The sequence below is a fragment of the Triticum urartu genome, chromosome 7A (assembly GCF_056163025.1).
Source record: "Triticum urartu cultivar PI428250 chromosome 7A, HENAU_Tu73, whole genome shotgun sequence".
In the NCBI taxonomy this organism is placed as follows: Eukaryota; Viridiplantae; Streptophyta; class Magnoliopsida; order Poales; family Poaceae; genus Triticum; species Triticum urartu.
Genome location: NC_141879.1, coordinates 323,371,545 through 323,394,794, shown reverse-complemented (window position 1 = coordinate 323,394,794; position 23,250 = coordinate 323,371,545). Strand labels below are relative to the sequence as shown.

The 23,250-nt window shown below is 45.3% G+C and overlaps 1 protein-coding gene and 1 pseudogene across 1 annotated transcript; one reads left to right on the top strand and one right to left on the bottom strand.

Annotated features, from left to right (window-relative positions):
• Window positions 1-20,561, bottom strand: part of LOC125518899 (histone-lysine N-methyltransferase SUVR4-like) — a 167,776-nt pseudogene extending 147,215 nt beyond the window's left edge.
• Window positions 20,562-22,335: 1,774 nt separating this feature from the next.
• On the top strand, window positions 22,336-22,859 carry LOC125524074 (mitochondrial import receptor subunit TOM9-2-like). The gene has a single exon (XM_048689144.2). It carries the CDS (start codon window positions 22,400-22,402, stop codon window positions 22,670-22,672), a length of 273 nt encoding a protein of 90 aa, XP_048545101.1. The 5' UTR covers window positions 22,336-22,399; the 3' UTR covers window positions 22,673-22,859.
• Window positions 22,860-23,250: the final 391 nt, after the last annotated feature.

The window sequence follows — 23,250 nt, the reverse complement described above, 5'->3', positions numbered from 1 at the left end:
CGTGGGCACGGCTTTCGAAAGTTTAAATCCCTGCAGGGGAGTCCCAACTTAGCCCATCACAAGCTCTCACGGTCAACGAAGGATATTCCTTCTAGCGGGAAGACCCGATCAGGCTCGGAATCCCGGTTACAAGACATCCTCGACAATGGTAAAAATAAACCAGCAACACCGCCCAAATGTGCTGACAAATCCCGATAGGAGCTGCACATATCTCGTTCTCAGGGCACACCGGATTGTCCAAGGTTCCGGTAGGCCAGCCCAGAGTTGCCCCTGGTGGCCACCGGCGGCTGACAGGTTGGACCAACACTCAGAGGAGCACTGGCCCGGGGTTTAAATAAAGATGACCCTTGAGTCCATGGAACCCAAGGGAAAAAGAGGCTAGGTGGCAAATGGTAAAACCGAAGTTCTGTCTCATCCGAGTGTGCCTTGAGAACGAGATATGTGCAGCTCCTATCGGGATTTGTCGGCACATTCGGGAGGCTTTGCTGGTCTTGTTTTACCATTGTCGAAATGTCTTGTAACCGGGATTCCGAGTCTGATCGGGTCTTCCTGGGACAAGGAATATCCTTCGTTGACCGTGAGAGCTTGTGATGGGCTAAGTTTGGACACCCCTGCAGGGTTTTGAACTTTCGAAAGTCGTGCCCGCGGTTATGGGCAGATGGGAATTCATTAATGTCTGGTTGTAGAAAACTTGACACTTGACTTAATTAAAATGCATCAATCGCGTGTGTAGCCATGATGGTCTCTTCTCGGCGGGGTCCGGGAAGTGAACACGGTGTTGGAGTTATGCTTGAACGTAAGTAGTTTCAGGATCACTTCTTGATCACTTCTAGTTCACGACCGTGCTTTGCCTCCTCTTCTCGCTCTCATTTGCGTAAGTTAGCCACCATATATGCTAGTGCTTGCTGCAGCTCCACCTCTTATACCTTTTACCTACCCATAAGCTTAAATAGTCTTTATCGCGAGGGTGTGAGATTGCTGAGTCCCCGTGACTCACAGATTACTTCCAAAACCAGTTGCAGGTGGCGATGATACCATGCAAGTGACGCAACCGAGCTCAAGGAGGAGCTCGATGAAGATCGTGGTCATTTTGTTGTTCCGTTTCCAGTTGATCAGTAGTGGAGCCCAGTCGGGGCGATCGGGGATCTTTTGCATTAGGGGTAGTCTTCTTTTATTTTGGTTCCATAGTTGGACCTTGATTGTATCTGGTTGATGTAATGCTATTTTTTATGTATTGTGTGAAGTGGCGATTGTAAGCCAACTCTGTACCTCTTTCTTTTTCAGTACATGGGATGTGTAAAGATTACCCCTCTTGCGACATTGCCTACAATGCGGTTATGCCTCTAAGTCGTGCTCCGACACGTGGGAGATATAGACGCATTGTGGGTGTTACAAGTTGGTATCAGAGCCCTCCCCGACTTAGGAGCCCCTGCTTGATCGAATCGTTGGCGTTGTTGAGTCTAGAAAAATGTCTTGAGTGTTTTAGGATTTATATATATCGGAGAGTAGGATTCTTTTTACTCCTCAGTCCCTTCGTCACTCTAGTGAGGCACCCTGACGTAGAGTTTTGACTCTTCTCTTCTCAAATTTCACTAAAAAAAATTAGGATCACGCGGGTATCTTGGAATCGTTCCGATGGTTTTGTGACGAGAACATTGTTCTTGGTGCCTCCTGACATTTAGGGGTTGTGGCAGTGTCCCGGGGAGTTGAGCTCCGAGGTGTTGTCATCACAATTTTATCGTTGCACTTCTGGAATACCTGAGTTTCGCCGACATCGAAAATCTCTTTTATGCAGTTGTTGGTGAGATAACCTCGACGGCACCCAGTACTGGGGCGGGAGTTCGAGAGTATTGCCATAACTCGTATAACGGATGTTTTTTGAAGGTTGAGGTAAACGATTTCCGAAGGTTTCTTGGTTATGTGTTGAAGGATGGATACAGCTGGATGTAGGATTTTCTAGTTTGGGTGAGATATTATGCTTCCCCTGTATCGCCAACACCTAATTGCATAACCGGAAAATTTCGGGAGTTTATAAGTGGGAATTCAAGTAGCTCCTAGGATATCTTTCCGACAGATGCATGATATGAAATTGGGGTTCGACGTCTAGTGGTCCGCCTATCCACGGTTGGTTTTACAGTGGTCTCGTTGTGTCTTAAAGAGTCCTTGGCTATGCTGACTCGGGGATGCTTCGTATGTCATGTGCACTGCCTTGTACATGATGGTGTTGTACGATCGAGCCCGTGTGGGCCCCACCACGAAAACTTCGGACGAAATCTCTATCATATGTTTGTTCCGGCTTATTTTGCAAGCCAATCCTTTGTTTTGCTTTCAGTTGTGGTATTCGAGTTGCTTCAATGTCAAGTGTTGATTCCATACCTTTCCTAAGCGGTGTTCTCATATATCCATGAGGATGCAAATCCTTCTTGATCATCGAGCTTGTCATCTAAATTTTTTCTCAACGGTGTTCGTTTCATCCGTCTCCAAGTTGTCCTTGTTTTACCCACCCTCCCACCCTTTTTCTTCAAGGACTCAGATTTCTTAATCATGTATCTTTTTATTGATGGGAAGTCTCTCCATTCCTTTTCGTCAATGTTCTTACCCGGTGATTCTCATGAAGGTGTTCTACTAGTTCAGCATTCCTCATTTCTTTTCCTTCTCCGATGGATTTAATTCAAGCTTTCTTGATCGTATTCCTTTCCTCGTTTCAAATGCTTTTCCCATGCCAGTGCACCTCATAATCATCCACTTCTCGCTATTCATTTGTTTCGGAGTGCTGAGGATATATCAGAAAATTCAAACCATTTAATTCAACCGGTGCATTCTCCTTTTCAAGTATTCATTTCAACGGTGTTTCTTTTGAGTGGGCCCTAACCCACAGGTCTTTTTCCAGGCTCTTACCTGACTCTTCTAATCTTTCCGGAGTGATTCTCAAATTCTTTTCAAAGTTTGACGTAAGTATGACCTGTCATCAGTCATATGTCTTTCTCTAAGATCTCTCAAATTCTTTTCACCATTGGCTCAACCTTTCTATTCGCCATCCCGGAGTATCTCAATAATTCATGGTCGTGTTTCTCGTCGTCATTCTCAGATTTTGGGAGGACCGAAGAAGAGTTTTTCCTCCAAATCTTATCTGTTCAAGTGAAGATTCTTTGTTCTAGCTTGTTGCCATCCTCTCATAATTGTTTTCGATTGTGAAAATTCTTTTCACTCATTCGGAGCAATTTAGGAGTCTTTTCAGTTTGATTCTCCGGAGCCCATCATCTCAGAATTATTCTTTCCAGTTTTCAGCTCTTGTTTCTCCAAATCTTACTGGTACTTCATTCAAGTGTTCTCTAATCAGCTCGTCAACCCGTCGTTCTCGTGTATCTAAATTCTCTCAAGCATCTTCGTTTATCTGCTAATCCTTCCTGGTGTTTCTTCATCTTTTATTCGTTCATTTTAAATTCTTAGGGTGGTTCGTTCAAGATTTTTCTCTTCCTTCTTTATCTTATCAATTTATTCATTGTTCCAATCCTACTGGCGAATCATGGAAGACCTTCTCAAGTTGCTCTATATCTATCTTAATCCTTTCTACAAGAATAAGTAGTATGCCAAATCCGTTGCTTGTCATCAATCTAAATTGGTGAAGGATGAGCATAACATAATTCTTATTCTTGATTCACCCAAAGGATTAATTCTTTATTCTGGAGGCTCATCAAATTCTTGATTTTTCTTTTGTTCATCTTTCTTTCTCGGAGTTCCAAGCTCTAATTAACACGGAGATCCATCTAAATCATTACAAGGTTTCACCTTGTGTTTTCAACTTCACTTTCCTTTCGTTTTGATCATTCTTTGTTACCGGAGTTCTTCATGGAGACTCTACATGATGGTTCATAAAGGATTTAATTCCTTCTCCAAGTTTTTCATCGATATTCTTTTTAGAGGAGCTCAAGCATTCTTCATCTTGCGTTCTGAAGTACAATTCATTCTATCTTATCTTTTGAGGTGGTGTTATGTCATTGTTGATAATTTTCCTTCGTGTTTCATGATTCACAAGTTATCAAGAATGAGGTATTTTAAATCCATCAACCTCTTCGTTGGAGCTATCTTGGGTTATATTTCATCTAAAGCCTTCCCTAAGGATTGTTGCTATTTATGGTGCTTATAAATGACCCAAGTTCTTCTTTCATCCTCTCGGTGAAATAGTTTCTCGTCTCCTTGTTCATATAAATCCAATTCTTTTCCAGTGAGTGGCAGGTTGTCACCTCATAATTGATGTATTCCATAAGACCATATCAAGATTATTCTTTCGTTGTTGGTTTTTCCAACAACTCCATTCGAACCTTCTCCTAAAGATGCTTTTGCAAGCTCATTTAAGGTAGAACATGTTGTTTTCTCCTCCGTTCATTCCTTTCCATTCTCTCATTTCTTCCGGAGGCAGTGTGATGTTGTTCCCTTCGACCCATCAGCTTGTTTTGTCAAGATCATGTTTCTTTCCTTTGCTTATCCATTTAACCGGAGTGTTGTGTCATCTGCTCAAGTTCCTTCATCTTATCAAGTCTTTCATCTCTTTTCAACCGGAGTGCTACCCGAATCGGTTCTTTCTTGTTCCTCTTTCTTAATGGAGTGCTTTCAAACTTCGTTCTTTGCCGTTGCTTTCTTTTCTTTCAATTTGCTCAACCTCGCAACGTTCTTTGGTTTCACTCGTTTGTCAAAGAAGCAACTTAGTTTTACCTCTTCTCTTTCTCTTCCGTTTTTCCCTCCGGTGCCATTCTAGATCTCGGGACGAGATCCTCTCGTAGTGGTGGAGTGTTGTAACGCCCCGAGACCGATGTGCCATGTGTCTTCCAGTTATTCGTTGTTGTTGCCTTGTCATCTGTTTGCGTGTCATGCATATCATATCATGTCATCATGTGCATCGCATTTGCATACATGTTCGTCTCATGCATCCGAGCTTTTTCCCCGTTGTCCGTTTTGCATTCCGGCGCTCCTACGTCCTCCGTGTCCCCTTTTACCTCTTTTCGCGTGCGGGTGTTAAACGTTCTCGGATTGGACTGAGACTTGCCAAGCGGTCTTGGGTTACTACCGTTAGACCGCCTGTCAACTTTCGTGCCATTTGGACTTCGTTTGATACTCCAACGGTTAACCGAGGAACCGTAAAGGCCTCGTGTGTGTTGCAGCCCAACACCTCTCCAAAGTGGCCCAAAACCCACCTAAACCCCCTCCATCATCTCGGTCGTTTGATCATGATCGCGTGGCCGAAAACCGCACCTCATTTGGACTCTCCTAGTTCCCTCTACCTATATATATGTGATCCCCTCCAAAAATTCGCGGATGAAACCCAAACCTAACCTTCCCCGCCGCCGCCGGACATTTCTTCCCGCGCCGGACACGTCCAGCCTCCACCTCACTCCGGCGAATCACGCGCTGACACGTCATCGCGCCGCCGCCCTCGCCCACTCACGTCGTGCCACGTGTTCCCCGCCGCCTCTCTCCTCCGCGCCCCGCTGCTAGGCCCACGGGGCCCAGCTGCGGCCCTCTCGGCCCGGCACCGCCGCCCGACACCGCCCGCACCGCGCGCCGCCCGCTCCTCCGCGCTCCGCCGTGCGCCACCATCTTCCTGCCGGCCGGTGCCTCGCCGGACTCAAGCCGGAGCGCCGCCTCCCGCCGCTGCTCCACCATGGTGCCCTAGCGTCGCCGCCTCGTCGTGGTCGGATCCGGTCCCGGGGAGCCGAGCCCCGCCGGATCCGCCGCTCCCTCGCCTCCCCTGCCTCGCGCGGAGATCCTGCATGTGCCGCCGCCATTTGATCGGGATTGAGCTGGGAGCTCGTCCCGCTCGTCCCTCTCACAACGCTCGTGGGCCCCGCGTGGGCCACCTCCTCCTCGACCCAGCTCGCTGACGGCCCAGCCCAGTTCCCCCACTAGCCTGCCTCACCTCCTCTTCACATGGGCCGAGCCCATTGGTGAGCAACCCCTCTAAAACCCGTGCGTGCGCTTTTTAACTATTTGACGCTCGCTGTGAATTCTGCCAAGTCCTGAGTATCATACATTCTGGTGCTATGATTGACCTGCCATAACTCCATGAGTGCTGCTCCGATTCATGCATATGATATATCGAAATGTTCATCTTGATGTGCTCTTCATTTTGTTCCATTGGGTCATGTTCATTTGAGTTCATCTTGATGCCCTAAATGTTGTTGCAAGAGTGCTATGTAATGTTAGTTTCAGATTATTATCAGTAATTGCACATTTGTCATTTTTGCCATGATTAATGTGTGCTGCATATGGCTATGAGCTCTACATGTGTTTTGTTATATGCCATGCCATCTTTACAGGGGTGTATGCCATGTATTTTTGTGATCAATGTGGTGACTAGCACAAGCATGCAAAGTAACTCTCGTGATGTTGCTGATTTTAGGGACTTAGAATTTCACTAAGTCTTTGATCTGCTAATATTTTTATGCCATGTATTCATGTTGTTGCAGAGAGATCCATGCCTCTTTTGAGCATGTTAAGTAAGGATGATTTTGAGATAATGTTATGCTCTATCCATCCGTGTCTTTGTTTGCAATTATGGAGCACCCTAGCATGACTCAGTCTTGCTCTACTTTTGCTATAAAATGTTCCTGGCAGATTGTTTACATGTTAATCAATTTTGCCGAGGTTGTTGTAGTTGATCCATGCATGCTATGAGGTTGATCTTGCCATGGTTAGCTTATTTATCATGTCTACTTGCTGGGTGTATGCTTAGTTTGTCATGAAATGCGTTGTGGTGAGTGCATCGAGCTCGTAAACATGTCTACGTGAATCTGTTTTGCCATGTTCCAGTTTTCTGCTAAGTCTGAATCTGTTAACGAAACTTGCTATGTTCACATGGTTTCCATTGTATTTTCTGATCCCTTTTGGCTTATGGTCAGTAAGGGACTTTTGTTGTATGCTTTGAGTAGCTTCATGCCATGCCTTGCTTTGCCATGATATGTTCCTGCAGCATGTTGATATCTTGCTCTAAACATTGCTTCCTGATTTTAAATTCCTGGCATGTTGTTATTTTCACTAAGTCTATGAACCTGATATCTTTTGCACTTTTGCCATGCTTGTTTGAACCTGCTATTGTGTGAATTAGCCGTGGCTCAGTGTTCATCTTTTGTTAAGCATCTTGAGTGGATCCCTGTCATGTGTTTTGTTGTTATGTTAGAGTGCAGTAGCTTGTTGTTCTTGATGCATTTAGATGACCTCATGCTGTTAATCGCAGCTTTGTGCCATTATTGTTTTGCTTGCCATTTGCAAACCGTGCATCCGATTCCGGTGATCTTTATATCGATTTCGACCGAAATCAACTCATCTTTCCAGCGGCACTCTTGGTTTTCCAAGTTGAGGCCAGGTTCAATATTTCCTTTCCGAAGCATGCATATGCATTGCATATCACATCCCGCATATCATGCCATGTTTTGCATCATGTTGCTTGTGCATTGCACCATGATTGATTGTGTCTCCCTTTGCTTGTGTTCTTGCTTTGGGTAGAGCCAGGAGACGAGTACGTGATCGAGGAACCCGTTGAGAATGTTTACGAGGATCAAGCTTACGTCAACTCGGAGAACTTTGCAGGCAAGATGACCATACCCTCGAAATCACTTCTATGTTTGCTTGCTAGATGCTCGCTCTTTTGCTATGCCTATGCTGCAATACCTACCACTTGCTATATCATGCCTACCATATTTCCATGTCAAGCCTCTAACCCTCCTTGTCCTAGCAAACTGTTGTTTGGCTATGTTACCGCTTTGCTCAGCCCCTCTTATAGCGTTGCTAGTTGTAGGTGAAGATTGGAGTTTGTTCCATGTGGGAAAATGGATATTTTGTTGGGATATCACAATATATCTTATTTACTTAATGCATCTATATACTTGGTAAAGGGTGGAAGGCTCAGCCTTATGCCTGGTGTTTTGTTCCACTCTTGCCACCCTAGTTTCCGTCATACCGGTGTTATGTTCCTTGATTTTGCGTTCCTTACACGGTTGGGTTATAATGGGAACCCCTTGACAGTTCGCCTTGAATAAAACTTCTCCAGCAAGGCCCAACCTTGGTTTTACATTTGCACTAACAACCTAGCCTTTTCCCCTTGGGTTTCCGGAGCCCGAGGGTCATCTTTATTTTAACCCCCCCCCTCGGGCCAGTGCTCCTCTGAGTGTTGGTCCGAACCGAGTAGACTGTGGGGCCACCTCGGGGCAACTTGAGGGTTGGTTTTACTCGTAGGATGTATCATCCGAGTGTGCCCTGAGAACGAGATATGTGCAGCTCCTATCGGGATTTGTCGGCACATTCGGGCGGCTTTGCTGGTCTTGTTTTACCATTGTCGAAATGTCTTGTAACCGGTATTCCGAGTCTGATCGGGTCTTGCTGGGACAAGGAATATCCTTTATTGACCGTGAGAGCTTGTGATGGGCTAAGTTGGGACACCCCTGCAGGGTTTTGAACTTTCGAAAGTCGTGCCCATGGTTATGGGCAGATGGGAATTTGTTAATGCCCGGTTGTAGAAAACTTGACACTTGACTTAATTAAAATGCATCAACCGCGTGTGTAGCCGTGATGGTCTCTTCTCAGCGGGGTCCGGGAAGTGAACACGGTGTTGGAGTTATGCTTGAACGTAAGTAGTTTCAGGATCACTTCTTGATCACTTCTAGTTCACGACCATGCTTTGCCTCCTCTTCTCGCTCTCATTTGCGTAGGTTAGCCACCATATATGCTAGTGCTTGATGCAGCTCCACCTCTCATACCTTTCACCTACCCATAAGCTTAAATAGTCTTGATCACGAGGGTGTGAGATTGCTGAGTCCCCGTGACTCACAGATTACTTCCAAAACCAGTTGCAGGTGGCGATGATACCATTTACGTGACGCAATCGAGCTCAAGGAGGAGCTCGGTGAAGATCGTGGTCGTTTTGTTGTTCCGTTTCCAGTTGATCAGTAGTGGAGCCCAGTTGGGGCGATCAGGGATCTTTTGCATTAGGGGTAGTCTTCTTTTATTTTGGTTCCGTAGTCGGACCTTGATTGTATCTGGTTGATGTAATGCTATTTTTATGTATTGTGTGAAGTGGCGATTGTAAGCCAACTCTATACCTCTTTCTTTTTCAGTACATGGGATGTGTAAAGATTACCCCTCTTGCGACATTGCCTACAATGCGGTTATGCCTCTAAGTCGTGCTCCGACACGTGGGAGATATAGCCGCATCGTGGGTGTTACACAAGGCGACTAGGGTTGGAAACCCTAGGGGGAGGGGCGCATCCCACCTACTTGGGGTGCAAGTCTCCCCCTCCTGGCCCCCCCTCTAGATGCATCTAGGGGGTCGGCCCCCTCTCCCCTTCACCCTATAAATAGCTGGGGATGGGAGGGTAGCCGCACCCCTTCCCTTGGCACAGCCCTGCACCCTTCAACACCTCATCCTCCTCAGTAGTGCTTGGCGAAGCCCTACCGGAGAACCACAAGCTCCACCACCATGCCGTTGTGCTACCGGAGCTCTTCCTCAACTTCTCCTCCCTCCTTGCTGGATCAAGAAGTAGGAGAAGTCCCCGGGTTGTACGTGTGTTGAACGTGGAGGCGCCGTCCGTTTGGCACTTGGATCAGATCTTCCACGATTTGAATCGCCGCGAGTACGAATCCATCAACCGTGTTCTTGTAACGCTTCTGCTTAGCGATCTTCAAGGGTATGAAGATGCACTCCCTCTCTCTTGTTGCTAGTATCTCCTAGATTGATCTTGGTGACATGTAGGAATTTTTTTGAATTATTACTATGTTCCCCAATAGAAACTTCATATCAAGTTACTACCGAACCTCGTAGGTCAACCAAAGTACGTTCCGCACTAGAGTGGTACGATAATCCTATTCTGGAAGTCATGTTACTAGACCATGACGAACCTATGAACTATGAGGAAGCAATGATCATCCCAGATTCTGTGAAATGGTTTGAGGCCATGAAATCTGAGATGGGATCCATGTATGAGAACAAAGAGTGGACTTTGGTTGACTTGCCTGATGATTAGCAAGCCATAGAGAATAAATGGATCTTCAAGAAGAAGACAAACGCTGATGGTAATGTTACTGTCTACAAAGCTTGACTTGTTGCAAAAGGTTTTTGACAAGTTCAAGGAGTTGACAACGATGGGACCTTCTCACCGGTAGCGATGCTTAAGTTTGTCTGAATCATGTTAGCAATTGCCGCATTTTATGATTATGCAATCTGGCAAATGGACATCAAAACTGCATTCCTTAATGGATTTCTTAAAGAAGAGTTGTATATGATGCAACCAGAAGGTTTTGTCGATTCTAAAGGTGCTAACAAAGTGTGCAAGCTCCAGCGATCCATTTATGCACTGGTGCAAACATCTCGGAGTTGGAATATACGCTTTGATGAGGTGATCAAAGAATATGGTTTTATACAGACTTTTGGAGAAGCCTGTATTTACAAGAAAGTGAGTGGGAGCTCTATAGCATTTATAATATTATATGTGGATGACATATTGTTGATTGGAAATGATATAAAATTTCTGGATAGCATAAAAGGATACTTGAATAAGAGTTTTTCAATGAAAGACCTTGGTAAAGTTACTTATGTATTGGGCATCAAGATCTATAGAGATAGATCAAGACGCTTAATAAGACTTTCACAAAGCACACACCTTGAGAAGATTTTCAAGGAGTTCAAAATGGATCAGTCAAAGAAGGAGTTCTAGCCTGTATTGTAAAGTGTGAAGTTGAGTAAAACTCAAAGCCCGACCATGGCAGAAGATAGAGAGAGAATGAAAGTCATTCCCTATGCCTCGGCCATAAGTTTTATAAAGTATGCCATGTTGTATACCAGACCTATTGTGTACCTTACCATGAGTTTGGCAAGGGGTACAATAGTTATCCAGGAGTAGATCACTGGACAACGGTCAAAATTATCCTTAGTCACCTAAGAGGACTAAGGAAATGTTTCTCGATTATGGAGGTGATAAAGAGTTCGTCGTAAAGAGTTACGTCGATGCAAGCTTTCACACTTATCTAGGTGACTCTAAGTCTGAATCTAGATACATATTGAACGTGAGAGAAATTAGCTAGAGTAGCTCCATGCAGAGCATTGTAGACATAGAAATTTGCAAAATACATACGGATTTGAATGTGGCAGACCCGTTGACTAAACTTCTCTCACAAGCAAAACATGATCACACCTAAGTACTCTTTGGGTGTTAATCACATAGAGATGTGAACTAGATTATTGACTCTAGTAAACCCTTTGGGTGTTGGTCACATGGCGATGTGAACTATGGGTGTTAATAACATAAAGATGTGAACTATTGGTGTTAAATCACATGGCGATGTGAACTAGATTATTGACTCTAGTGCAAGTGGGAGACTGAAGGAAATATGCCCTAGAGGCAATAATAAAGTTTTTATTTTATATTTCCTTATATCATGATAAATTTTTATTATTCATGCTAGAATTATATTAACCGGAAACTTGATACATGTGTGGATACATAGACAAAACATAGTGTCCCTAGTAAGCCTCTACTAGACTAGCTCGTTAATCAAAGATGGTTAAGTTTCCTAACCATAGACATGTGTTTTCATTTGATGAACATGATCACATCATTAGGAGAATGATGTGATGGACAAGACCCATCCGTTAGCTTAGCATAATGATCGTTAAGTTTTATTGCTATTGCTTTCTTCATGACTTATACATATTCCTTTAGCTATGAGATTATGCAACTCCCGGATACTGGAGGAGTGCCTTGTGTGCTATCAAACGTCACAACGTAACTGGGTGATTATAAAGATGCTCTACAGGTATCTCTGAATGTGTTTTGTTGGGTTGGCATAGATCGATATTAGGATTTGTCACTCCGAGTATCGGAGAGGTATCTCTGGGCCCTCTCAGTAATGCACATCATAATAAGCCTTGCCAGCAATGTGACTAATGAGTTAGTTGCGGGATGATGTATTACGGAACGAGTAAAGAGACTTGTCGGTAACGAGTTTGAACTAGGTATGAAGATACCGACGTTCTAATCTCGGGCAAGTAACATACCGATGACAAAGGGAATAACGTATGTTGTCATAACAGTTCGACCAATAAAGATCTTCGTAGAATATGTCGGAACCAATATGAGCATCCAGGTTTCGCTATTGATTATTGACCAGAGAGGTGTCTTGGTCATGTCTACATAGTTCTCGAACTCGTAGGGTCCGCACGCTTAACGTTCGATGATGATTTTGTATTATATGAGTTATGTGATTTGGTGACCGAATGTTGTTTGGAGTCCTGGATGAGATCATGGACATGACGAGGAGTCTCGAAATGGTCGAGAGGTAAAGATTGATATATAGCGCGATGGTATTCGAACACCGAAGTGTTTCGGGATGCACCGGGTACTTATCGGGTCACCAGAAGGGGTTCCGGGCACCCCCCCCCCCCCCCCGGGGCTAAATATATGGGCCAAGAGGGGAAACACACCAGCCACAAAGGGGCTGGTGCGCCCCCCCCCATATGGGCTGGCCAAATTAGAGAAGGAAAGGGGAAGAAGGAAAGGAAAAGGGAATAGGATTCTGTTGGGTTTCGTAGTAATTTCAAAAAAAATTCCTATGCACACGCAAGATCATGTGATGCATAGCAACGAGAGGGGAGAGTGTTGTCTACGTACCCACGCAGACCGACTGCGGAAGCGTTGACGCAACGTAGAGGAAGTAGTCGTACGTCTTCCCGATCCGACCGATCAAGCACCGAAACTACAGCACCTCCGAGTTCGAGCACACGTTCAGCTCGATGACGATCCCCGGACTCCGATCCAGCAAAGTGTCGGGGAAGAGTTCCGTCAGCACGACGGCGTGGTGACGATCTTGATGTACTACAACAGCAGGGCTTCGCCTAAACTCCGCTACAGTATTATCGAGGATTATGGTGGCTGGGGGCACCGCACACGGCTAAGGAATAGATCACGTGGATCAACTTGTGTGTTCTAGGGTGCCTCTGCCTCAGTATATAAAGGACTAGAGGGGGGAGGCTGGCCGGCCAAGGTGTGGCGCGCCAGGAGAGTCCTACTCCCTCTGGGAGTAGGATTCCCCCCCCCCCCAATCCTAGTTGGAATAGGATTCGCGGAGGGGGAAAAGAGAGAGAGGGGGCCGGCCACCTCTCCTAGTCCTAATAGGACTAGGGGAAGGGGGAGGCGCGCAGCCCATGTAGGGCTGCCTCTTCTCTTTTCCACTAAGGCCCATCATGGCCCATTTAGCTCCCGGGGGGTTCCGGTAACCTTCCCGGTACTCCGGTAAAATCCCGATTTCACCCGGAACACTTCTGATATCCAAACATAGGCTTCCAATATATCAATCTTTATGTCTCGACCATTTCGAGACTCCTCGTCATGTCCGTGATCATATCCGGGACTCCGAACAACCTTCGGTACATCAAAATGCATAAACTCATAATATAACTGTCATCGTAACCTTAAGCGTGCGGACCCTACGGGTTCGAGAACAATGTAGACATGACCGAGACACGTCTCCGGTCAATAACCAATAGCGGGACCTGGATGCCCATATTGGCTCCTACATATTCTACGAAGATCTTTATCGGTCAGACCGCATAACAACATACGTTGTTCCCTTTGTCATCGGTATGTTACTTGCCCGAGATTCGATCGTCGGTATTCCAATACCTAGTTCAACCTCGTTACCGGCAAGTCTCTTTACTCGTTCCGTAATACATCATCTCGCAACTAACTCATTAGTTGCAATGCTTGCAAGGCTTATGTGATGTGCATTACCGAGAGGGCCCAGAGATACCTCTCCAATAATCGGAGTGACAAATCCTAATCTCGAAATACGCCAACCCAACATCTACCTTTGGAGACACCTGTAATGCTCCTTTATAATCACCCAGTTACGTTGTGACGTTTGGTAGCACCCAAAGTGTTCCTCCGGCAAACGGGAGTTGCATAATCTCATAGTCATAGGAACATGTATAAGTCATGAAGAAAGCAATAGCAACATACTAAACGATCGGGTGCTAAGCTAATGGAATGGGTCATGTCAATCAGATCATTCAACTAATGATGTGACCTCGTTAATCAAATAACAACTCTTTGTATATGGTTAGGAAACATAACCATCTTTGATTAACGAGCTAGTCAAGTAGAGGCATACTAGTGACACTCTGTTTGTCTATGTATTCACACATGTATTATGTTTCTGGTTAATACAATTCTAGCATGAATAATAAACATTTATCATGATATAAGGAAATAAATAATAACTTTATTATTGCCTCTAGGGCATATTTCCTTCAGATTCCCCCTTCCCCCTCTTCCCTTCCTACTCCGAATAGTAATAGGAAAGGGAGGAGGCCGAATTGGGAAGACCCCAAGTAGGATTCCTCCTACTTGGGGCACCCCCTTGGCTGTATCTCCTCCCCTCCAACCTATATATATGAAGGGGGGCACCGCTAGAACACACCACAAACATTGTTAGCCGTGTGCGGCGTCCCCCCTCCATAGTTTACGCCTCCGGCCATATTCACGTAGTGCTTAGGTGAAGCCCTGCGCAGATCACTTCACCATCACCGTCACTATGTCGTCGTGCTGACAGAACTCTCCCTCGACACTTTCCTGGATCAAGAGTTCGAGGGACGTCATCGAGTTGAACGTGTGCAGAACTCAGAGGTGTCGTACGTTCGATACATGATCAGTCGGAACGAGAAGAAGTTCGACTACATCAACTACGTTGTTAAATGCTTCCGCTTTCGGTCTATGAGGGTACATGGACACACTCTCCCCCTCTCATTGCTATGCATCTCCTAGATAGATCTTGCGTGAGCGTAGGAATTTTTTTAAATTGCGTGCTACGTTTCCCAACAAGTGACATGAAGTGGGTCAACTGGACTATCATTGATGACAATGAAGATCACTTTCCTGGAGTTCATGAGAGCTTTAGAATGAATGGATTTGATGCTTTTGTGGGTCAGAAACTGACCAAATGGAATGATGAGATGGTGATGCAGTTCTATTCCACAGCTCACTTTTATCTAGATGGCAAGATTGTCTGGATGACTGAGGGTACAAGGTACCAATCTTCCATTGCTGAGTGGGCTAAGCTAATCCATGCTCCTAAAGAAGGAGAGAATGATACTGATGTGTATGCCAAGCCCAGGAAAGGCCACAACTCCATGGCACACGTGTACAAGGAGATACCAGATGATGCCTTGGAGGCACACAAGTTTGGCTCAGTTTACTATCTTCTGTCAGGGCTGCCAACTATCAACACCATCCTAAGGCACACATTGTTGCCCAAGTCTGGAGATGACAGGATGATCAGAGGGAATTCAATTAACTTGCTGCATATGTTTGATGTGCCAGAGAAGTTCAAGGTGATGACCTTGATAGTTGAGACTATTAAGAGGACTGCAGCTGATCAAAATAGATCATGCGGCTATGCTCCACACATTCAGATGCTCATTAATTCCAAGGTGGGCACAGGCACATACTTGCTTGACAAAGAGCACCTTCCCTTGAGGCCAAATTTTGAGGATAACACAGTTGTCATGGATGCTTCACATCCTACTTCTATTGAGGCTCAAGAGAAGAGAGAAGGCGAAGGCAGAAAAGGCTTCAAAGATTCCAGATGCCTCAGCTGCGAATCTCAAGACCAAGCAGGACCAGCTCAGCTATCTGCTTGAAGCTACAGTGAGAATTTAGAAAGGACTAAGCACCCTGACTCAAAACCAAGAGAGTCTTGAGAGAATCATTGAGACTAAGATTTATGATCTAGACTTGAAGGTCACAAAGATTCAGACTACAGTTGAGCAACTTTAAGAAGAAGCAGAGGGGAGGGGAGGCAGAAGTACAATAGATGCTTATCAGAGGGTGCCTAGGTCACAAAGGTCTATAGTTGTGCCAGTCAGTGACACAAGGGCCACAACGTCAGCACCTGAAACCATAGCCTCAGTTGCCCCTCCTGTGGCAACCCCTCCAGTTCCTCAGACAACAGCCGAAGGCTTTGCAGATGTTGTTCTCTCCACGCCATCTTCGCACTCCGGATTTCCTGGAGATCGTTCTTAGAGTTCCATATAGCACTATGCATTTTCAAGCTTTTTGGAAACTTATTGCCAAAGGGGGAGAAAGTGTATAGATCATAGGCTTCGATAGAGAGAGAGTGTGTGTGTGTGTGTGTCTTGCTTCCTATTTGTCTCTCTTGCTACTTATTTGCTCATGTGTTTGCTACAATATTTTGTGCTTGTGTGTGAGATACTCTTATGATCATGTGGTTGATCATATTATGCTTGGATGATGCTATATTATCATTTGTGTATGATCTATCATATTTGTCTTGGTGATGAGTGCATGTTATTTTTATTCTATCATTTTGAGTGCTCCACCAAGATGTATGTGACATGGAAGAGAAACCCATAATCCTAATCGATTGTGCATTTGCATTCAAAAGCAAATCATAAATAATGCACAAATTTAGGGGGGAGCTCTTGCTTATCACATACTTCTCAAAGCGACGATATATTCCATTCTTATTATCATATGTCGAAGCTTTAATCTATATGTTGTCATCAATTACCAAAAAGGGGGAGATTGAAAGTGCAACTAATCCCTGGGTGGTTTTGGTAATTCATAACAACATATAGCTCATTGAACTAATATCCTTTCATGATGATTATTTCAGTAAGTTTAATGATTGGCATGGCATGGACTAGAGATGTGGACCCCTCCAAATGCTAAGGACAAATATCAGCAAAAGCTCAAGACTCTTCATTTCTATATTAGTGATCCAAGATCACATTGAGTCAATAGGAAAGCCAATACCATTAAAAGGGGATGAGGTGCTGCTTAATGGTCTACTTGCTCAAAATGCTTAGTGATATGCTCCAAAGCCCTCAACCACTTTCTCAAATCCAAATATGTCCTAGACCTAAAGTCAAACTCGGCCCCACCGATTTGATTTATCCGGCGCCACCGAGTTCATTTGACTTAGCCATAGCCAGAAACCCTAATTAGTTCGGTCTCACCGATAGGGATCTCGGTCTCATCGAGATGGGATTGCAAACTCTTTGTTTCCCTTCGTAACATTTCGGTATTACCGAACGGAGCGATCGGTCCCACCGAGTTTGCCCGACCAACCCTCTGTTTGCTTGTTACTGAAATCGGTCTCACCGAGTTGAAGTAATCGGTCAAACCAAGATTAAGTTTTGCCCTAACCCTAGCACATCAATCCCACCGAGTTGATCTTGTCGGTCCCACCAAAACACCTAACGCTCACATTTTGAACTGAATCGGTCTCACCGAGTTCATCTATTCGGTCTGACCAAGTTGGCTCTTTGTGTGTAGCAGTTAGATTTTGTGTGGAGGCTATAAATACCCATCCACCCTCCTCTCCATGTGTGAGAGAGCCATCAAAACGTTTCTACACTTCCAACATTCATTTCCTGAGAGAGAACCACCTACTCATGTGTTGAGACCAATACATTCCCCTCTAGACCTACTTTCGATTCTACAAAGGATGAGATCAAGTGAAGCACGGTTAGGTCTATTAGCACTTAATTAATAGTAAAAGGCAAAAATACCCATTCTAATTCTTGGAAGGCGGGTGCACTGAAGCAGGCCCCAATTATTATTGTATGCATGCGAGCCTCATATTGTGCAGGTATTAATTGAGGGTATTATCAAGTACTTGCAGGTGGTTGTCATGTATACTAGTGTTCAGAAAATGATACAGACACTTACCCGTGTTAACTCCTCAAAAGCCTCTATTTTCTTGGCAGTGAATAATGCAAGCTGCATTAAGAGGGGGGAACATCAATTACTCGTAAGCATGTAGCTGCAAATCAAGCACCTTCGGTGCAGAAATCAATATCAATTGCCAAAAATCAGTTACATGGTAATAATGGCGATCAGGAGTCTCGACTTCAACAGGTATGATTACCAAATTTGCATCATAGCATCTACATGGTAAAGCATTATTATCAAACCCAAAATCAGCAAAAAGTACAAATATAACATTAATAGACAAGGCTGATGAGGCCCTTATAAATGAACAGATGGGAAAAGAGTCCTAGCATACCTATGGTTGACAAACGCCCGACATTCCCATAATATGCTAGATCAAGGCATAGAGCTTCCTCATCTCTTAGCAGCCCTTCAGAACCCCAACTAGCATCTAGGAGCACTTGATCCACATGCTTAGAATTTTTGGCTTTTCTCTCATGTAGTTCAAAACTTGTTAGTACCTCCCCAACTAATTCACGAATGAAAGCACCTTTTGGTAGCCCATCCAGCGTACATAGCCCCCAACCCTTCCCTTCATTCGTGAAAACACCTGAAACACGGAATAATGGTAGCTCATCTCCATGCTACAAGTTTAACACCAAAGTAAAGGGAACAAAGTGAAGTTTTGATTTGCTAGTGCTTACAAGAATGGAGCAAGAAACACGTTAATATAGCAAAACAAATGAATGATGTCAATGGCCATTCATCAAAGAACAGAATGGTCCATAAAGAAACTACTGATGAGTGATCATCATCCAAAAATGGGAAGCCACAAAAGTATAACAGTTGTGATAACCTACAAATGTTTTAAGATAGTACCTGAAAATTGCATGTTATCCCACGTTGAATCACACAATTTCCACACTGCATGCCACAACCACATTTACTCCAACATTCCTTAATGAATTTCTAGCAAGATGACCTTTACATGGATCCGATGAGGGCTTCATCATATATATTTCAAGAGGGCAAGCTTTACAGTAGAACTTATTATCCTTTTCTTGGAAGTGATTAACAACTATGCACTCATCAATTAATTCTGCCCTGACCAGGCCCTCTGGTGTGTATGCAATCTCGCCTCCAGTTGATCTTGCACATGCACATGGATGTGATTCTAATAAGCAGTTGCCTGAACAATCTGCGCAGCAATCCTCATCACCAATCCGCGCAAGTGAGGTGTTGACATAAGCACTTTGGAAAATGAGATTCTTTCTTATGTAATAGAACAATTGCAGACAACTATCACTACCAAATTCGTTTACAATAGGTATTCTAACTCTTTCTTCTCCCTTCGTTATGTCAGCAACATCATGCAGCAACCTTTGCTTAAAAAGTGCTTCCTGAGGCTGATAAGCAACTACCCAATTTTGAAAGCTAGGTTCCAAGGATGATCCTACAGCAGCATTACCATTCCCATCAACAGCATGCTTACAAGCAATTGGTTTCACAAATGGAGCATATGTCTCCAAAGCCTGTTCTTGCAAGCTGCCACCATTGTTTTGAGCTTCAGAATGCACACGTGACTCTGCAACATATTGGCATATCTTATTCATCAGCTTGCCAACAGAAAAATCAGGAGGTAGGGTCTTGTATGAGCGAAGACATTTATCCTCAACTATTTTGAAGACCTTGTCCAAACTAATGCAGGCCTCTGAAGGGTCAAATTTGCATTTCAATGACACCTTCACCTCACCCAGAGTGGATGAAGCTACATCAAGTTCAACAAAAGATGCCTGGTGAGCTTTTGAATAGTAGACTCTACCCCATCCTTGACTGCATGTTGGTTGATGTCTGGATTTTGATCATGGTTAACTATGCTAGCTCTAGCATCAGAACCCCAAGTCAGCATATCCCTTGTTTTACAATGTTCAATTAGCATGTTGTCCCCGCCTATTTATTTTTTATTTTGCAAATACAGTAGATCCAATTAGAACAAGAATGTTGTCAACAGAAACTTGTGACAAATTGACAATGGTCAAAGCAACTGCTACAATTGCACAGCCATCCAAAAAAGGAAAGAAAGCAATCAAGCAATGCTAAAATAAACCACATACATGCGCACCAAAAACCGCCGTAAGGACTTAAACAATTTGGTAATATCATAGGAAAAATGTTGAGTTTGATTTCCAGAGCATACAAACATCAGTATGAACTATAATTTCAACTAAAACTAACGCAAAGCATGAACAACTCTAGCCTGGTCTTGAAAGTACTGAGTGATGGTGAGATAATGCAAGTGGTATACCTGAAGACCCAGTATTGAGGTCGTTGGCAACAGGGGTAGCTGGAACATCAATTTCAGGTTCAGGTTTGGGCTCTTGTAAGAAGAGAGCATCTTAGGGATTTTCACTGACATCCACGGGTCTGTTGATGAGGGAGGTTTCATTATCACTGACATCCATGTCCATACCGAGCAGCAGAAGGGTGTTGGTCATCTTGATCTGGTGTGACCGGCGTTGAGTTGTGAGGCTCGGACGCTTGGTCTGTCACCCGATGTGAAACCACAATTGGAAAGGCCGAGCATCAGATGGTAATTATACAGTAAAGAAACAGAAAGTAGCGTATCATTTGTACATGATGGCTAGTGGCAGGAATTGGTTGATTCTTTTGGCTATCCAGGATGGTGTCAGCAAGGATGCGGTAGCTCTCGTCCTCGATGGGCTCCTAGTTTTTGTCAAAGAGGTTGTAGAGGTGCCTCGGGACTAGCGAAACCTGCTTCTTGGAGAAGCCGAGACGCCCCATGGCCTCATACGCCTTTTGAGCCTTATCCTTGTGGGAAACCATGGCCTTCTTTTAATGAAATGCCCCACTACTATTTGTGTTGCAGAGAAGATGTGCATTATCAATTAATCAAAACCTCCTCATAAGACAAAAATAAATAAATTCGTTTATGAAACCCTAGGAGAAAAGAGGAATGCCCGAAAGTAGCGGGTGGATAAGAACCACACTGGAAACCCCAATCTTGGAAGGGAGGCGAAGATAGCATCAGGTTGTACCAAGAAATGTCATACAGCCAGCAGTAGTGGGAGAGGGAGGGAAAGCGGAATGCACCCACTTAGAGCAGAAGAAGAGTAAAAGAAATCGAAACTTTGGTGCCTACTACAGAGGATTGATTGTCACACACCTGCACGCGCCAAGGGAAGGGAGTGGGTCAAGGTTCTGGAGCGGTGAGAATGCGAGTGCGAGGCTCGCTGGGGTTTCACTTTTGAGGTGGAGAGGTCCGAAGGAGGACAACGCCAAGGGAGGCGAGGAGGCGACGCGTCCGCAATGACTGCTGCCTGCTGACTTTTTATTTGGCCAACGATAGGCGCCGGCGCGTCGGCCCAAATTTGGGCCGGTCACTGCCCAGCCGCTCGATTCGGACACGTTGAGTCGTTGGATTAAGTCTTCTTTCCCCTATCTTCTTCTTCCCCACGCCCCCATACTCGTACCTTGCCGCCGGTCGCCGCCCTCAGCTCCGGTAGCTGCCTATCGGTCTTGAAGCACCACCCCACGCGCTCGCCCGTCGCCGACTTCGCTGCCGTCCGTTGGCCTCCTCGTCGTCGTCTCATGTCTTTCTCGTTGGATCCACGCATGCAGCAACTTTCGCCCGCGATTGCAGCTCCCTCACTGGCGGTGGCAGCTCCGATCGCCGGCGGGCCTCGCTGTCGATCGCCGGCCTCGCCGTCTCCGTCTCATGTCTTTCTCGCCGGATCCACGCATGCAGCAACTTTCGCCCGTGGTTGCAGCTCCCTCGCTGGCGGTGGCAGCTCCGGTAGCGTTGGTCACCGATCGCAGCACACCGGCGATGGGCTCGCGAAAAAGTACTGGTTTGCAGGTGCCAACAAATATGTTAGCTGATAGTAGCAAAATATTGTGCTGGTTCCAGCAAAAAATGATCGCCGGTGCCGCTACCACGTCGTCGTTGAAGCAAAATCAATCACCGGTTGTAACTTTTGTGATTGCCGGTTGTAGCTTTTGTGATTGCCAGTAGCAGCAAAAACAGCTTCTGATTCCAGCTTACGTCGGTACTCTTGTCCGCCGCCCTCCGCGGTTGCATCGTCTTTTCTACACGGTTCTAGGACTGACTCTATTGGTTTCAGCAAATCTCACTTCGCAAAAATCCGCCTCCTTTTATTTCTAGCTTTTTTATTCGTCGGTTCTAGCTTTTTATTTCGTCGGTTGCATCGTTTTTCTTAGCCGGATGCAACACTTTGTAGCGGAAAAAGAACTTAATTTGGCTGGAGGTAGAAGAAAAGGTAACAAATAAGACAATAGATAACTAGGGAGTAAAAATGGGCAGTCGTGTGGGACCTATAACATGCTCGTGAGATATGAGGGAGCGGTTTGCCTAGGACTGCGCCAGCGTGGCAAGAAAGTCAGCGGATACGCTGTGTTGCGCGCGCAAGTGAGCGCGGCCGGCCGAAAGTCCGTATATAACCGTTTCCTTTTTTTTAGAAATTGCTGCCTGCTGACTTTTTTTTAATACCCGTCGCCATTCGGGCCTGCCCTTGTCACGGGCCTCCTTCAGCCCATGAAAGGCCCACTACTCCGTCCAGTCCAATAAAAAGGAGTCGTCCGAAAGGAAACCCTAATCGAACCGAATCGAATCCTCCAGTCCAGATCAAAACAAGGGAGCGAGCATGGCGTCGTCCTCTGCTGTGAGCAAGCGCGGCGACGCGGGCGGCGTCCTGGCTGCGATCTCGCGGTCCTCGGTGGCGGCGCACGGCCGCGAGGCCGCGGCTGTGGCGGGGAAGCTGCTGCGGAGCACGGGGAAGGCGGCGTGGATCGCCGGGACGACCTTCCTGGTGCTGGTCGTGCCGCTCATCATCGAGATGGACCGCGAGCAGCAGATGGTCGACCTCGACCTCCAGCAGCAGGCTCTTCTCGGCTCGCCGCCGCCCCTCGCCAAATAAATCCCTCCTCTTTCGTCCGTCTTTGTTGCCTGCCGCTGCTGCTGATGCGGTCACATTTCGTTTTGCTAGTATCATAAGTTGTCAAGAATTTTATCACTAGTCTGTTTTGGGGGAGAAAGATCATGCCTTGTTGTGACTGCTCCTGCTCGGTACAATTATTATCGCAATATCACCGACTTGTCTTGAACTCAGTCCTGTGATACACAGGAGTGTTTGTTTGTGATGCCTATTTAGATACATACATGATTGTCACAATGCCCTATCTCATACTTGTTGCTCTGATATTGCTACTTCCACCACCAGAATTAGCAGGGTAGGGAACTAGAAATCATTCATTGTTGCTCCTTGTACTGATCCTCGAAGTAACCAAAACAAGACGTTGCTCTTATCCCATGATGATGGCTCATCGGTTGTTAGGGGTTTGATTCTACCGAGATACTGATCACTAAGGAGACACATTCTAGTCTATATTGGCTGAGTCGGCTGATGGGTGCATATAACTCACTCCCAAGGTCATCTTGATTCCAAGGAATTCCATAAGTTTTTTGGAGAACTTGAATCTTTGTGAAAATTATCTT

Coding starts and splice junctions, on each gene's coding strand:
- LOC125524074 (XM_048689144.2), top strand. CDS start 22,400: ATGGCGTCGTCCTCTGCTGTGAGCAAGCGCGGCGACGCGGGCGGCGTC.